Source organism: Morus notabilis, unplaced genomic scaffold (genome assembly GCF_000414095.1).
Source record: "Morus notabilis unplaced genomic scaffold, ASM41409v2 Scaffold1526, whole genome shotgun sequence".
In the NCBI taxonomy this organism is placed as follows: Eukaryota; Viridiplantae; Streptophyta; class Magnoliopsida; order Rosales; family Moraceae; genus Morus; species Morus notabilis.
The window spans coordinates 116,761-134,444 of record NW_010363878.1 but is presented as its reverse complement, the minus strand read 5'-3'; the positions used below and the strand labels follow the sequence as shown (position 1 = coordinate 134,444).

General features: G+C 33.7%; 2 protein-coding genes across 4 annotated transcripts; one reads left to right on the top strand and one right to left on the bottom strand.

The window, feature by feature from the left end:
* Positions 1-137: 137 nt before the first annotated feature.
* On the bottom strand, positions 138-2,613 carry LOC21390869 (protein DEHYDRATION-INDUCED 19 homolog 3). Of its 2 annotated transcripts, none has more exons than XM_024170099.1 (5): positions 2,245-2,613; positions 2,011-2,156; positions 1,276-1,353; positions 789-1,036; positions 138-466 (listed from the first exon to the last, which is right to left on the bottom strand). In XM_024170099.1, exons 1-5 carry the CDS (start codon positions 2,336-2,338, stop codon positions 358-360), a joined length of 675 nt encoding a protein of 224 aa, XP_024025867.1. In that variant the 5' UTR covers positions 2,339-2,613; the 3' UTR covers positions 138-357. The 2 variants fall into 2 exon arrangements, with proteins under 2 accessions (XP_024025867.1, XP_024025866.1); XM_024170098.1 differs by having other exon boundaries at positions 789-1,045; positions 2,245-2,611.
* A 336-nt stretch (positions 2,614-2,949) lies between these two features.
* LOC21390868 (syntaxin-41) lies at positions 2,950-6,660 on the top strand. Of its 2 annotated transcripts, none has more exons than XM_024170096.1 (8): positions 2,950-3,376; positions 4,472-4,745; positions 5,022-5,111; positions 5,216-5,293; positions 5,590-5,667; positions 5,759-5,824; positions 5,906-5,986; positions 6,294-6,660. In XM_024170096.1, the coding sequence occupies exons 1-8, from the start codon at positions 3,183-3,185 to the stop codon at positions 6,399-6,401; spliced, it is 969 nt and encodes a 322-aa protein (XP_024025864.1). In that variant the 5' UTR covers positions 2,950-3,182; the 3' UTR covers positions 6,402-6,660. The 2 variants fall into 2 exon arrangements, with proteins under 2 accessions (XP_024025864.1, XP_010103401.1); XM_010105099.2 differs by having other exon boundaries at positions 4,469-4,745.
* Positions 6,661-17,684: the final 11,024 nt, after the last annotated feature.

The following is a 17,684-nucleotide window of genomic DNA, read 5'->3' as shown; positions in this document are numbered from 1 at the left end:
TTTTACCCTAACAAGTTATACTTTAATTTTATAATGTGTTATGAAACTATCTTCTCATAATGTGTATCATTATTCTATTGTTTATCTGATTATCAACCTTCATCAAAAGAGTAGCAGTAAATGGGCACACACACGGGAAGAGAGTAAAGGATAAGATTTGCATTAGCAGAAGCTTTATAGAAAGCTGGGAAAATGAGAGTCTGCCTCTTTAGGGGCTTACATACTTGAGCTGAATTATACAATAAGCATTACATTGAATTCCTATATCTAACCTATTGCTGTTAATATATCAGTAAACGCAAACACTACATAAACAGCGGCACTTGACTTCTCTTGTAAAAATACGAAGTGGGCCATTCATAAGCCATCATCCAGGAAGGTTGACCATAGTAGACCCTGTACAAACTTGCATCTTTCTGCTTTCTCCTCTTGGTCCTTGTCTGATAAAGGAGGTGGGCGACTATTTCTGCAATACCAGCGAAAAATGAGATAAAGATGCAACATGTTAACGACACCAAGATGCAACTCAAGCACGAAATTACATGGGATGCAGTGCGGGAAAAAGAAGATAACCGCTTAATAATATCTTAACAATACCATGATACACAACTTAAGCAAGAAATTTGCATAGGATACAGTTAAATTTAGCCCACTTTAGTTGCATTTAGTTCCATAGAGTAACATTTTCAACATCTAGTAATCAGAACATTCCAGTAAGAATGGAATAAAAGAGTAAATAAATTAGAGCACACAAGAGAGTATTTTAAGGAAAATAAAGTTTGGCATACCCTTCCAACGATGCTTCTTCCGAGGTTTTCTCTTCTAAGACTACTTCAGCAGAAGAAATAGACTGCAGATCATCCGACTTCTCAGAAGTGGGTGCTTTATGAAGAAAAGACAGCAGTGGATCAAGTGCCATCTTGGAGGTGGAAACTGGCGACGGTGAACCGCCAAAAATAGATCGAAAATGTTCATCCTGCAACTCCTTCCTTGAGAAAGAAAGGGCTAAGCACTCCCCTTTATGAGGTTTCAAGTTGTGCTGACCGTAATCTCAGGTTAAGGAATCCAAAGTATAGTCTCAACTAATCATGACAGTCAATTAACAATTATGAGACCAAAGAGGCGTTTACTTGGAGAATCATAAAATGAAAAGAGAAACTACTAAACCTGAGATATAATTAATTTAAAAGAAAGGGGAAAACAAATCAAGACAAAAAAATTAAAACAATATGGTAAAAGCTAAAAAAAATAGAAATTAGAAATAAAAAAGGATATCTTAAAGAAGTTCACATGCTGTGTCGTAATGTGACCAACCATGTTCATCCCCACCCTCGTAGCGCAAACAGGACATATCTGGAAGTGAAGATAAGTGTCACTTGTAAGCAAGTGTTCTAAAGCTTTAAATTACTCAAAACAAAAGTTATATTTCAAGTGTTAAAAGGCTAATAAATAAAAGCAACTGTCACACAACTAAAATGCATCAAAAAAATCAGTGCATCAATTTCCCAAGTATGGAGATCCATTCAACCCAAAGGGTTTACAAGTAAAAGAAGCCCAGAAAACACTAAGCAGGCAAAGTTAACGTGGAAAGTCAAGATGATGGCCTATGATTTCATATAAAATACAAGAAAAAAAAAATGGTGAATGACTTTTTGTCAACCGACCATAAAGTTACAACAGCCTCTCTCTCTCTCTCTCTCTCTCTCGCTCTATATATATATATATATATATTACTCGTTTTTAAAACCTTTCTAGTTTGATTGTGCAAAAGTGATCGTGGCCTGGTGGCCTTTTAAAATGTCAGAATACTTTTACATCACCAAAAAGTTACACAACAACCCACATGAAAGCCTTAACATCTAAAAAAAAAAAAACCTTCAAAACTGCAGAATCCGATGACTACCCACATAAGGTTCTTAAGCTATGAATTTCAATTGTAAATTAATTCATTTTCGCATCTAAAACTATGATTAAACGACGAATTTAAAAGTTGGAATTGCATTTACATACCCCAGATTTTGCCTCCGAAGGATGCTCCTCATCTAAATGGCAACAAAGCCCAACCAAATCAAAATCCTCCGAACAAAACGGGCACGGAAAGTCCAACCTTAAATCTTCATCATCTCCATCAAAATCCTCGAACTCGATATAGAAATCTGCATAACAAAAACCTCAAAATTCAGACCATAAAAAACAAGAACAAAAAAAAAAAGAAGAGATTTTTTGAACTCTAAATAAACCAACCGGAGTGAGACTTGAGCGTGGACTGATGATGATGATAAGTACTTCTTAAGGAAGCGGCAGAGAGGCCAGCAAAGCTCCAACCATCATGTTCCATTGAATTTAAGTTAAAAAAAACAATAAACAAAAAACCAAAAAAAGAAGTTTTTTTTTCTTCTTCAATAAGTACTTGGGTTGAAATAAATGATGGGTTTTCAGGATTTTGCAAAAGATGCAACAAAAAAATTAAAGGAGTTTGCTTTCTGTCGGTCTCGCTATATAAGCGTGTGGGGTTTAGGGGCCAGAGGAAAAAAAAAAACAAAAACAAAAACAAAAACAAAAAGTAAAAGCGTGTAAATGACGAAGGACTTTCGGTCTTTGTGGTTTGGATACTTAGCGGACACGAATTCTCGTTGTTTTGCCGGGAGGTCCCTCAACTTCCGCTTATTTATCATAAACTTTTCTTCACCAGTAAGGCCAACGATTCTCGATTGCGGTGTTAGGACATTTATGCCCTCAAGGTTCTTAAGAAACTACGGTATATAACTCTGGTCGTTTTTAGTTTTCTGGTTATGTTGGGGTTGTTTTCGTCTTTTGGAGTGCCTAGGTCGGTTTTACTTTCGAGGGTCATTTCGGTCGTCCCGGTTTGATCACGATCCAGACAATCTGAGGCCCACTAAGGCCCACCGAGCTTCAGCCCAGTTTATCAGTTTGTACAGTACGGAAAAAGGCGCAAATTAGCAGCGCTTGAAGTTACTCGGCTCGGAAGATCGGACGGAGTCGACTCGGGATCGTGATCTCCCGCGATTCCCCCCAAAACCCTCGTCAATCTAAATTCTCTGATTTTTGTCTGGAAATTCCTTCCTTGGTCCTCGATTTCAGGTCCAGAAAGCGAGTTTAGGTCTAATCTCCGGGCTTTTCAATTCGAATTTCGGTTTTTTGATTCTTGATTTTTGGTTCCAATGGCGGCGAGGAATCGGACCGTACAGTTCCGAAAGCACAGGGACGCCGTGAAGAGCGTCCGAGCTCCTTTGTCTTCGTCCGCGGTGGCGTCGGGTGGTCCGGTTATCGAAATGGTGAGTGCTTCGCTTCTCGGTCCGAATCGATCTTCTTACGCTCCTCTTAGCACGGAAGAGCCAGGTCCTTCTAGTTCTAGGTACGCCTATCTTTTCTTTTCTTTTCTTTTTTTATTTTTTTATTTTTTTTGGGACTAAATTTCATTTCTTTCTTGGAAAAATGAGAGTAGATATTATTTATTTACTTTTCGCTTTTAATTAAAGTTCGTTCTTTTCAGCCAAATTCTCAATTTAGATAGATAGAGAATTAAGCTGATTGCTTGAGCTCAATGGACATGATAGATGGTCTGTTGTGATTGGAAAGTAAAAGTTTTTTTTTTTTTTTTTTTTTTTTAAATTCATTTTACGTTAATATCTGGCATGATTTTGCTTTATGATGGAAATGAAGTAATTCGATGAAAGTTAGGTTATAATTTCACTGAAACTTTGGTTATTTATTTAAATTGTGCTTCGTACAAGAAATCCATGAAAGACTCAAGAAAATTGACATGCAAGGAAAACCACTAGATTATTTGCCTAAAGCCATTTTCTTACAGGTAGAGGTCTATGCTATTGGTGAAGTTCTTAGATTATGGATTGTAGATAGTAATATATCTGTCTAGGTGCTAAGAAGCTTTTAATTTGTTATGGAGGTTGTTGGGGAAATTGCTCATGCAATTTGTTATAAGCTGAAAACTAAAAATCATCGTTTAAAAATGTCAATTCACCAATTTCTCTACTTTACAGTGTAGTTGGTTGGTGCCAAGCTAGGTTTTAGATTCCAATTGTTTCTTATTGAGTAGGGTTTTTGGCTTTTCATCCGTGCAAATGTGGTTGGTGCTTAGGCAGAAAGATATGCCAATGCACCAATTTATCTATTTTATATTGTTTTGTCAATTCTGAGGTCGGTTTTAGATTTCAATTCTCTCTTATTAAGTATGGGGTTTTGGTTTTTCATCCGTGCCAATGTGGTTTGTGCTTAGGTAGAAAATTATGCCAATTCACCAATTTCTCTATTTTACAGTGTTTTGTCAATGCTGAGCTTGGTTTTTTATCCCAATTGTTTCTTTTTAAGTAGGGGGTTTGGGTGTTTTGCTCGTGCAATGTGGTTTGTGCTTAGGCATTCTGCCTTTGTTCCACAAGCATCCCTCCTGATTTTAGTCTTTTGACATATGAGCGTATCTATGGTGCAGAAGGGATGCGTTTACTGTGCGTTTACCGCCGGATTGGGTGGATGATTCTGAAGAAATAGCTGTGAATATCCAACGTGCTCGGATCAAAATGGGCGAGTTAGTTAAGGCTCACGCAAAGGCTTTAATGCCCTCCTTTGGAGATGGCAGGGAAGATCAACATACAATTGAGACTCTTACACAAGAGATTACAGATTTGTTGAGAAGGTCGGAGAAGAGATTACAGAAATTTTCAGCTAGTGGGTCCTCGGAGGACTCTAATGTGAGGAAAAATGTACAGGTATGGTCAAATGATCAATTTGTACTCTCACTGAGTTCCCATATGTTGTGCAGTAATTTAGTAACTATTTCATTTTTTTTATAAATTTTTGCCAGTGTTCTCTGGATATTTACATTCATGTTTAATAGAGTGGCTACTGCGAGTAGGCTGTTTAGTTGCCAATGAACTTGACAAGGCAAAGCCTCCTCAAGCCGTGGCTATGAATAAAATGTTTGCTTTAGTATGTTTCATTGCTCTCTCTCATGAATTGACCCACCTTTGGAAAATTTCTGACAGCGATCACTTGCAACAGACCTTCAGAACCTCTCAATGGATCTAAGGAGAAAACAGTCGACATACTTGAAAGGTTTGAGGCAGCAAAAGGAGGTTTGTGTTATACATGCGTGTTTTAGGGAAAAGTTCATTGAACTCTTAACTGAATATACTGTATCTTTTCCTTTATTGTCTCTGCATTACACTTCCTGGTGCAGGGACATGATGGGGTTGACTTGGAGATGAACTTGAATGATAATAGATCTAGATTGGAAGACGATGAATTTGGAGACATGGTACGTGGTTTTTATCTTTTTGGTTAACTGTAAAAGGATCTGTCTAGATGCTGGAAAACTGAGTTCTGGAATAACTGTGGAGTGGCCGTTGGTTTTGAAAAGATTGCTCCCCACCTTCCCCCTCTTCCCAATTTGAGAAAGCATATTTGACGTGAAGCAGTTTTGCTTTGTGGTTTCCACTATTGTGCCTGTCTATGAATATGATAACATGGCCCCGATTATGTTGCCTATTTTGCAAGCTTAATTTAAGAAATTTCTCTTTACCAGACCTGATATGATTTGTTCATTAAATTCAGGGCTTTAACGAGCACCAAATGGCTAAGCTGAAGAAGAGTGAGCTATTGACAGAGGAAAGGGAGAGAGAAATCAAACAGGTAACTGAATTCTCGATCTGATGTTTGAGGATCATGTTGATATCCTCATTTCATTTTTTCTTCATTTTTTAAAATTATTTTCTGGTTGCAGGTTGTGCAATCAGTAAATGAACTTGCTCAAATCATGAAGGATCTCTCGAGTCTGGTGATAGATCAGGTTAAGGCATCATCTGTGTACCATGTCAAACAAACAGACTTCCTAGTTCAAGGTGACTAACGAAGTTCCATGTTCTACCAGGGTACAATAGTCGATCGGATTGACTACAATATTCAGAGTGTTTCTGCATCGGTTGAGGAAGGTTTGAAACAGCTTCAGAAGGTTTGTTCATTCTCCCCGTATTCATAGAATGCAGAGTGAAGTTAAAAACTTGAAATTATCCTTGCAACATATCATACCTATCTAGCTCTCTGTGTAGGTCATTCGATTCAGTATAGTGAATAGTTCAATACACTTATTATTACTTTTTGTGGAACTATCGAGAGCTCGGAAATTAGTCCTAAATTCACTATAAATTCTTCATCATGAAAAAAAAAGAAAGAAAATAAAAAAATGTAGATCGTCTGTTGCAAAAAATGGGCAGTTTGGCTGTTTATAGTTTTCATTTCCTCAAATTTTGGGAATGCAGGCAGAGAGAACACAGAAGCAAGGAGGAATGGTGAAGTGTGCAACGGTGCTAGTTATCATGTGCTTCGTTATGTTAGTCCTTCTGATACTCAAGGAGATCATCTTGTGATTTTCACTCGCAGCCTAAACCTATGATAAACATAATACAGTGGAAACCGATTATAATTTTTGTAAGCTGGTGTAAGAGAATGGGGCCAGAGTGGACATTTTTTTTTTTTTTTTTTTTTTGGAAAAAGAAAAAGGAGAAATTTACTCTGGTTTTGCAAATTGAAAGAAGGGCTGTGCAATAGCAAATGGATAACTTTGTAATAATTCGTTCATTCAAATTTCAAATATATCAATCAGTGAAAAGGCATATTATATGGTAATGTGAAGATTCTTTTATTTTTCTGTTTTGTTATTGTACTATTCCGCGGCTTCTTCATTTATGTTGCAGATTATGGCATACTTACAGGCTCATCTACGGACGTTAAAAGGATGATGATGCATTAATTTTTGTAGCGAGAACTGTGATTTGCATATCAATTATAGAGACGTCAAAGAAATGACCTTTTCTTTTTTATCATTCAACCTGAGAAGGCCAACAATGAACCGTGAACTTTGATACGTTTTATTCAAACATTAGGTTTCTTGTTTTTTTTTTTTTTTTTTTTTTTTAATGTAGAATATAGAATTAAAAAAGAATATCTTGCTGGTATTGTATGGTTCAAATTCTACTTTTTTTTTTAATTTTTTATTTTTTGAAACAAGTTCTAGTTCTACTTTTAACCATTTGATTTTTTTTTATGTTAGTTTTATGAACTTTAAATACTTTTTGGTTGCGGTGTAATTGTGATATAATTTGTGATTCAACGACACATGGTAGAGTCTCTTTTTTGTACCTTAGATAAGAGCACGATTTCCTTAACGACTTAAGAGGCTTCCCATGGTTGTTTTTTCCTCACTCTAATTGAATATTCATTTTAGAAACAATCACTTTTTAAATTTTTTTTTTAAAAAAAACCTTTTTTTTTTTTTTTTTTTTTTTTTTTAGGGGAGTTTTGTTCTTTTTCCTCATTTTCTTTTATAGAAGGAAAGCTAAAAAAGAGAGAAAAGCCTACTACATCTATGAAAAGTGAATGGACCAAATGCACTTTTTTAAAAAAAATAGATTATTATGATTAGTCCCGAATTTTGAGATCATTCTCAATTTGCCTTTTGAATTTTAAAAATTCTCATTTTACTATTTAAATTTTGAATTGTTCTCATTTAACTCTTTATGTTAAAATTTATGTTAAAAACATATAGAATAAAAAAGAGTAATGTAGTCATATGGTCTTTATGTTTAAATATCTATTAAAAGTAAATGAATAAAATCACATGATTGCACTTAACCTTTTTTTTTGGTCTGATTTTTCTTGCAAAAAAGTTTAAATGAGACTAATCCAACATTTAGGGGGCGTTGCGTATGGAATAATATCAGGGGTGGGAATGAGAATTTTTCAGATTTCTATGTTTGGTATCATTATTAGACTTTTTTAAAACCTAAAAAAGTGAAGCCTATGGATTTCACATTACCATATTTAGGGTAATTCTAAACCCATTCAAGAGAGTGTTATTTACTTTTTCAGGAAAGTGAATATCACGGGAAGGTTAAAATGGGTGTTATTTATTTTCCTACATTTCTCCCACCATCTCTTCATAGACCCGGCCGCCTCTCTCGTCCACTGCTATTCCGTCGACCACGCCGCCACCTTCCGATCCACTACCTCGTTGTTGGACTTTCCTGTGTCGCCACCACCGTTAAATTCGCCATCCGATCCACTACTGCTCTACCCCACTGTTAAATCCCCATATCCAACAGTGGTCACCGGTCTCCTCGTCCGCCCAGCCCCTTGACCGTCCCACCATCCCCGTGACAGTCGCTTCCGTCTGCCTAGCCCCGAATCACCTATGTCCGCCCAGCCTCGAATCGCCTCTGTCCGCCCAGCCTTGAATCGCCTCCGTTCGCCCAGCCCCGTGACCATCGCACCATCCCACACTCGGCAAAGTCCAATCCCGTGCAGATCTAGAAGATCAAGAGGGATGAGAGAGATAGAGAAAGAGATCGAGAGGGAGAGGGAGATCAAGAGGGATGAGAGAGAGAGAGAGAGAGAGAGAGAGAGAGAGCATTTTTCAATTTTTTTCTATTAAATTTTTAAATTTATTATCATGTATTTTTTCATAATATTTAAAAAATCCAATAATAGTATTAATCTTATGAGTTAGTAAAATGGTAATAATGGGATTTTATTAGTTTCAAATTTTTTTAAATTATTAACTTTATAATAAGAAGGATTACATTACTATGTCTAACTAAACACTGTAAAATAAAACTAAACATGATAATGTAAGTTTTTAGATAATCATATTTCCCAATAACTCTAAATTTAAGGAGTGCCAGTGATAAAATCTTTCAGAAATAGACCAAATGCACCAACGGAGCATGTTTCTAAACAATACAACCGAAGACAGTCAGATAAAAGAACGCACATATATAGTATATACACGACCCTAACTCCATGGTTCAGAGTCCTATAACAGCAAATGGATAACTTTGTAACAATTCGATCATTCGAATTTCAAATATATCAATCAGTGAAATGGCATATTATTTGGTATTGAACTTTCTTTTATTTTTCTGTTTTGATATTGTGTAATATTCCCTGGCTTCTTCATTTATGTTGCAGGTTATAATGGCATACTTATAGGCCCATCTACGGACGTTAAAAGGATCATGATGTGATGATGCATTGATTTCTATACCGAGAACTGCATTGATACGCTTGTTTTGACTTTTGCCAAATTATAGAGACGTCAAACAAAAGACCTTCTCCTTTTTAGTCATTCAACTTGGGAAGGCCAAAAATGAACCGTGAACATATATATTTTAACGAGAAAGAAAAAAATAGGTCAAGACTTGAGATGAATTAAAATTAATAGATTAATAGTTTATATAAGTTAATAAATAGGTCAAATTACTATTTTTATTCATAATTTGTCTGGTTATGAACCATAACTTGACAAGTTATTGTCTATAAATCACGGTTTTTGTCCATAACTTGTCTGGCTATGAATCATAACTTGACAAGTTTGTTCATAACTTATCTGGTTATGAATCATAACTTGACAAGTTATGACATATTAATTTTTATAACTAAAAGTTGGCCTATATACTACCTTAAGCTTTTCATATTGGCATATTTTCTACTATTTTTGTATATTTTATTCGGTTTATAATTTATGGATTTCTTGTTCTTTAACTGATTTTCTTAATTGAGATTATAGAATTAACAAAAATACTTTGCTGGTATTGTATGGTTCAAATTGTACTTTGAACCTTTTGGATTATATCAACTATCAAGTTTCATAAAATTATAGTACTTTTTTGTGTTCCGATGTGATATGATCGATATAATTTCTCGTTAGAAAACGACACGGTATAGATTCTCTTATTTTATATATTCCTTCTTCTATTTTTTGCCGGAAGTAACTAGTTCTTCACTGAGAGTAAAGAGGTTTCCTGTGCTGGATATATAAATCGTATTATTTTTTTTCCACACTTTAATTAATGTATTCACTTTTAAAACCATCCCTTATAAATTTTTTTTTTCTTTTTTTTTTCCTCATTTTGTCTTAATAATATATAAGATGGCATCAATTACCGCACCTCTAAAAAATAAAAATAAAAAAATCCGAACATCTAACTGTTTCAGTGTGAGGATTATAAGATATGAAAAACAAATGGTCTAAGTGCATCTTTCTTTAAAAGTAGACGAAATGCAACCCTAACTCCATGGTTCAGAGTCTTATAATGAGGTCTCAATAAATAAATAAATAAATAAATAAAAACAATAATAAAAGAGACTACGTAGCTAGTAAGTTTCCTTAGAAAACGGAGGACCACCTCAAAGGCGATTCAAATTAGAAAATACTGTTAGTATTTAAAAACTAAAATAATAAACAAACATTCCAAACTTTGAAACTTAAAATTGTTTGTTGCTATCAAGTAATCTTGAGCGGAAACATAAAATAGAAACAAAAACATAAACAAGAAAAAATAAGCATATATTATCAACTAGAAGATAAATTAATTTACAAATATATCTCACCCTTTATACAAAAAGGTTTGGACAAGTACTTAAATGAAATCTAAAATAAATTACATATTCAGTATCTAAGTTCAATCTTCATAATTTCTTTGCATGGTGACAATCAGACCGTCCCGAAACTTCATTACCTTAAATAATTCAAAGCCATCTTCTTCTAGATACTGAAGATTGAATAAGTTATCACTATTAGGTATATAATATAAAAATAAAAATAAAACATGATTTAATATTAAGGTTTTTGAATGTTTATATTCAAGCAGTCATATAATTTCAAAATGCAGTTACCTACAGCCGATCATCTTAACTAAGTTATATGATCAATTCAAGACCAAATGCTCCCCCACTCGAACTTTTTTTTTTTTTTTTTTTTTTTTTTAAAGTTATATTGGTTGTAAAACATCATGGTAAGTAATGGTTGTTTCTATAACATGTTTGGTTCAATCAGATCAAGCCATTGATCCCATCCAAAATAATAATAATAGTAATAATAATCTAATAATAATAATAAAGGCATTGATGAAAAATTTAGTCTCGTTATAAACAGCAATATTAGGCTAAAAAAAAAGAAGCGTGTTTTATGATTTTCTCTTTTTGAGCGGGTATGTGTTTTATGATTTTCTTTTTTTTTTGAAAGTGGCGGTAGTTTTATGTTTTTTTTTAAATGTACGAATATTTTTTTAAAAAAATCAAACGGAAGAGAAATTAGATATGGATAAATTTTGAATTGGTTTAGTGAAGGGTAAAATTGTAAAAATAGAATTTTTAAGCTTTGAATAACATAACCGTATTGATGTAGTTAAAAAACAAACTTTGTAGCTGAAAAACAAAAAGATAACACTTACATATATAGTCAACTGAGTAGAATTCAAAAACCAAGGATGTGAAAACCTATCTTTTGCTATGGTACGTAGTCTACTGAATAGAAGCTTACAGAATGTAACCAAGTTGTGCAGTAGTAGTCAGCGTCATTATTCTCATATATATATATATATATATATAATATTGCTTATTGAAGAATGGAGGATAATAGCAAAGGGAAATCTATTGCTGTGCCAGAAATTAGAAATTTCACTTCGGATAAACTCCCACTAGAAGTTAGGGTTCTTGTTTTAGAACATGATGACAGATATCTTTCTACATTGGAAACGGTGCTCAAGTCCCGTGGTTATGGCGGTATGTATTGTTATTGTTTTTGTAATCATAATTATTTATCATTTTGGTTTCTTATGCTTTATTTTTCTTTTATCAACATTTAATTAAGTTCGGATGGAAAACACATTTGACCTTTTTAGTTCTTTTTCCAAAAATATTGCCTCATTATTGAGGGAGAGGGAGCCTATATATCTAAATAGAATTGACATCAATTGCCCATGAAATACATCTCAATTCTAAAAACTCCTTCAATTATCTAATTTTATGCTTTTAGGATTGTTTTTTCGTTTTTTTTTTAATCTTTGTTGTAATGGGAATTGAAAGTCTTATGGTATGTTTTCAACATTTAAGTTCGGATGGAGGATAAGTTATTGAAATTTTAAGTTTCAACATTCGTAGTTTTCCCTCTTTTTATTCAAAAAATATTGACCAGTTGTTGAATCGGAACTGATATTAATTTTTGTGTTAATACATCTCAATTCTAAAATACTTTTTTCAATTACATAATTTCCATCTTCAATTGTCTAATTTTATGGTTTGTTGAATTCATCCATGAACCGTGTATACTCAAAGTAAACATAAAGAGACTATGCATCTAACAATATTCATTTGCAGAACATTTTTTTTTTCTATGCAAGTAAAATAATTTTTAATTGCATCCTCATGTTTGAGTCAACACTACAGAATAACAAACATTACTGTTTTCTAGTTTAAATTTATTTTTAGCTTTTTCTTCATATATTAATTTTTTTCCTTTTAATCCTTCAAAAAAAAAAAAAAACTGTTAATAAATGCTAGAATTTCCTATTGATAAGTAATTTCATGTATATACCAAATATATTTTTGTAGTTATTAAATGCCAGCAAGCAAAGGCTGCTCTATCGCTCCTTGTAGAAGATAAAAGCAGGTATGACGTTATTATTAGTGATGCACACTTGCCCGACATGGATGGATTGAAGTTACTACTTGAGAAAGTCGGTTTGGAGATGGGTTTACCTGTTGTTTGTAAGTACATAATTAATAAGTTAATTTTTAACAAAAAAGCAATTTGTATATATAGATAAAGTCTTAATCTAACACTCGTACAGTTCGATAAATATAACATTTTTCTTATTTATATGTAACATCGTGTATATATATGTGTGTAACACTCAGTATGTTTAAGTATAACACTTAATATTACATGCATCGGACTATATTTTTTAAATGTTACATTTAAGCAACTGGGTATTACATATTCAAATGAACAATATTACACAGAAATACAAAAAAAAACATTATCAGACTGGTCTGGGTATCGGACTTAAAAGGTAATTCATATATATATGTATATATAAATATAGCTAGATTATTCTAATGATTATACTAATTTGATATACTTGTATATAGTGATATTGCCGGAGAAGAAACGTGATTCCATTTTGATGGGCTTACTGAATGGTGATTGCGGTTATTTAATAAAGCCAATCACAAGTGAGTCTCTTGGACAAATGTTGGAGCAAATGTCGATCAATAAAGAGAATGGAGTAAGAGTTCTAGTTGTGGGAGATGCCGAATCGCAAGAGATCACCGATACTATTCCCCCAAGAGATCATGAACTACAAGAAAACTTTCCAGCAACGTCTAATGAAGCAGATGCCTCATATGATGTCACCAAAGCGAAAAAGCCGCGGCTTGTTTGGACAGCAGAACTTCATAACAAGTTTGACATGGCTGTGAAACAACTTCTCCCTAAAAGTATGGGTCATCTAGATAACGTTACTCATCATCATTAATGGAGTTGAAATACTTTTCTTTTTTTTTTTTTTTTTTTTTTGGAGTTTAAGTTACAATATGTATTTTTTATTATCCACTTATTATTTTGAATTTGCAGATGCTGTCCCTAAGAAAATCTTGGAATGCATGCAAAACATGGGTGTCACTAATCTCACTAGAGAAAATGTTGCCAGCCATCTCCAGGTACGTAATTATAGCTTACCTTTATTTGTTTATTGAAAACCATATTTACATTCAAAACTATCATAAAATATATATATATATATTTTTTTTTATTGATTTATATTACCTCAGAAATACCGTATCCACCGTAAGAGAGATCATGAGGGTCGAAGAAAAGCCCTTGATGATCTACAAAGAACGAGTGTGGAGCAATCTCATGCATCAGATGGAATGTTCGAATCAATCCAATCTTATACTGGTCCAGATCAACTTCCGTTTCCAAGTCTCGCACTGGATTCGAACTCCAATCATGATGCCCCCGATCTTCCCAATCACGCGAGTATTAATCCTTTGGACTCATCAGTACAAGCAATGGTATCATCACATAAAAAATTAATGGCGAATCAATTAAGTGATCACAATGATGGTACAGTACTGGTTTACAATAACTGGACAGTACCAGCCATGCAGCCTAATTTGCAAACCAATGAAACTCCAGCTCAGTACTTTGGGATTAATACTAATATTACTGATCGTCAGTATTGTCAATCGAGCGAAGCTGGACCGAGCGGGCAAATTATGATTGATGGAGCTGAAAATATTGGAAATTGGTCTTTCGATTTCAGTGAATGCGAGAATATTAATGTTGCTGATACAGTTAATTGTTCCATCGAAAATAATGCTGCAGTGCTGGAATATCTTAGAATGTCCAGACAATACAATGGTATTCCTGATCTTCAAAGTACTTCTTCTGATCGGATGAACTCTAATGGTACCATTTATGGAAATAATAATTCTTTCGTTGCTGGACCTGTGGCTGGTGAAGAATATTATGTCAATTATGGAATTAATGCTCCATATTGCACTGATATTCACGTAGATGGGAATGCTTATAATAGTTACCAAAATTTGGTTCAGCCTGAGCAACGCTATGATGGAAACGATTTCATGCAAAAGCCATTCATACAGGTTTGTTTTCTATTGTGATTACTAATTGAATGTCTGTCTGTCTTCTTGTTAAATTTGGGATATATGAAAAATTGACCCTGCGTAAAAGCTTCTTTTCAATAAATGCCCCTAGTTTTGTTAATCTTAAAAAGTTTTAAAGAATCAATAATTTACATGATCAATTAGTTATAAATTAGGCATACTCTGATAAACTAATAACTATTTATAATAAAAAAAGAATTAATTATTAATCTATGGATTGGAAAATCCGCATAGAGTAGATTTTTGAATAAGTAATTTCATTATTTCTCTGATTTTTAATGGATGACATTACTGAGATAAAAGTTTGTGTTTTCTTGCAGCAGTCTGGCTCCGGATTGGCTAAAACCAAATGATTACTCTAGAATCCTTTCAATAAGACTTTTAGTTGTATGGATCACCAACATCTTTCGTTCAGTTTGTACTTCTTTTCTTTCGCAAGATATATTTAGTGATGAACAACATTTGATAGGAGGTATGAATCCACTTTGCAGCTTTTCTTTTTATTTCCCCTTTTCCCATTGTGAGCTCCTAGCTAGTAACTATTGCATCACATTTTCAAACTTATAACATTTTTGTTGAGGCGTTTACTGTCTTTACTAGTGCTGAAATTTTAGATGGGCCGCCCGCGACTGCCTAAAAAATCTAATTTTAAGCCCGATGCCCGAGCCCGCCCGCCCGCCCGAGCCCGAGAAGGCCCATGGACGGGCCGCGGGCCTGGTCTTGGCTACCCGAGCTCGGTCGGGCAGCCCGAGCCCTCCCAATTGGCCCGAAAAAAATATTTTTTTATATATTTTATTATATATTTAAAATTTTATAATATTAATATATATTATATATAATCTACTATTATTTAGTAATGGTATATAAATAATTATTAAGTTATTTTGTGTTAAAATTATATAAAAACTAAAACCAACACACATTATTAATACAAATACACAATGCAATAAATTAATTTTGTATATTAATTTTTAAATTTGTAATTCATGATTGTCTCATTAAAAAGCTAACAAAAAAAAATCCAATTGGGATAACAACTTGGTAAAGGAAAAAAAGTGCAATCATTTTGTCACGAATTATAAATTTTACAAACTTACAAAGTCTAAATATTACAATTACAATATCGAAAGCAAATACATATTTACAAATTATAATTTAATTCGAAGTACTCAATTGCTTTAGTATTTGCACTAGCATTATCTAATGTTATAACCATTACTTTATCTCTTAATCTAAATTCATCAATTACATTTAAAATTGTATTATATATTAAATCGGCGCTATGTGATCTTAAAACACATTTAAAACCTAATATTCTTTTATCTAAATCAAATCCTTTAAAGTAATGTCCGGTTACAGCTAAATAATCTTTATTGGCAACGACAGACCAAATTGGTGCCGTTAACGCAACGCAACCGCTAGTCGAGTGTAAAAGGTTTATTAGTGCTTCTTTTTTTTAAAATAATTTTAACAAATCTTTCCTAAGAGTAATTTTTAAAGTGAATTGTGTATTAAGATTATGTACAATTTTAATATATCGTTGCCAATTAGGATGCTCTACAAAAATAAGTGGTTGATCTAATGCAGTTATCATTCGCGCAACTTCCATACGATCTACTTGCGGATCGTATTTTCAAGTGGTTAGACCACCGGTTGCATGATAAAAAGATAATTGTGTTTTGCGGAGTTCGGCTCCGTTAGACTGGCTAAGCTTTTGAAGACACTTTTCAGAGTGTCTTCTCAAGTGTGTTGTGCCGTGAATAGTGTCACATTGTAATTTAGAAAAATAATATTTACACTGAGTTATATGTTTAGTGTTACCGTCATTGTCGATCTCTTCAATTGTGTCGAAGTGATCCCAAATTGTTGAGGTGCACTTACATTTTCTCTTGGAGGTTGCAACACTTACAGATGTAGTAGCACTTGTACTCGCCGGTTCTCCACGCCCACCACCATTGTGACCTTGACCTCCAGTACGTCCACCACGGCTCGAATTAACAGGTTCCTCAGTTGGTTGTGTTTGCAATTCCTACGTAATAAATTCATTAATATGAAATCAAACTCGGACGGGCGGCCTAATGGACCTGCCCACCGAGCCTAAAAAATTCGAGCTTTGGGCAGACCCGCCGGCCCAAAGTTTCAGCAAGTGGTCTTTACATTAAAATCTACCAAAACAAACGAACAAAAAGAATTGCTTGAATTAGTTTTACTTGTTTGGTTTTAGCATATAAAATAACCATTCCATGATTCTTCAAATTAAGTATAAAAAAGGAAAATTAAAGAAAAAACCTATTAAAGCTTTAGGGCCACCATCAATTCCTTTTTACTACATTCGATATCTCTAAATTTTGAAGACAAATCTTTGGGGATAAACCTCCTAGTAAAGTACTATCGCAAATTGTATGATAGTTTTCCTATTGTTAGGTAAGAAGTTTTTTTTTTTTTTTTTTTTTTTTTTTTAAGGGAAGCCAAGATGTTTTACCGAGGGATAATAAAGTACTAAATTAAAAATGTACAAATAATCTCCTGGTAAATGGAGTTATTTGTATTGACACGAACGTAGCAAAACGGAATTAAAACTGTACATTGCTGAGTTGTCGCCTAAAAGAACCAATTAATTAATAATAAAAAAAGTTGAATATTTTTAGAACAAAAAAAGCTGAAAAGCTCAAACTCTCTTTTCCTGCTTAGTGCATGTAAAATGCATGAAGCACTAGGAATGAGGTAAAAGCAAAAGCAGATTAAGAGGCACTTCGAATATATATATATATATATATATATAATAAATAATAAATAAAATTGAGAGGCGTGGGGCCCACAATACTCAAGTCCTTCAAAGGACAAAACTTCTACAACGGCTGTTACTTAAAATTAGAAAACTGTCCACTTTATCCGACCGTTGAGATTGGCAAAGCCCTCCTTTTCTCTCCACTTGTTTTGACTTTCTTCTCTCATCCTGTGGGCCCCGGCCTTTAGACCAACCAATCCGTTTCTATTGAAGATCCTCCGTGGAATGCAATAAAATATACGGCCCGGATCTTTCGACCGTTGTAATTAAATCCCTTTTCCAAACCCCAAGAAACTCAAAAAAAAAAAAAAAAAAAAAAAAAAAATTCAAATTTCAGACCGTTGCAAGACACCCACCTTAATTCATCTCCTTCCCAGAGCATCCATTACTCAGT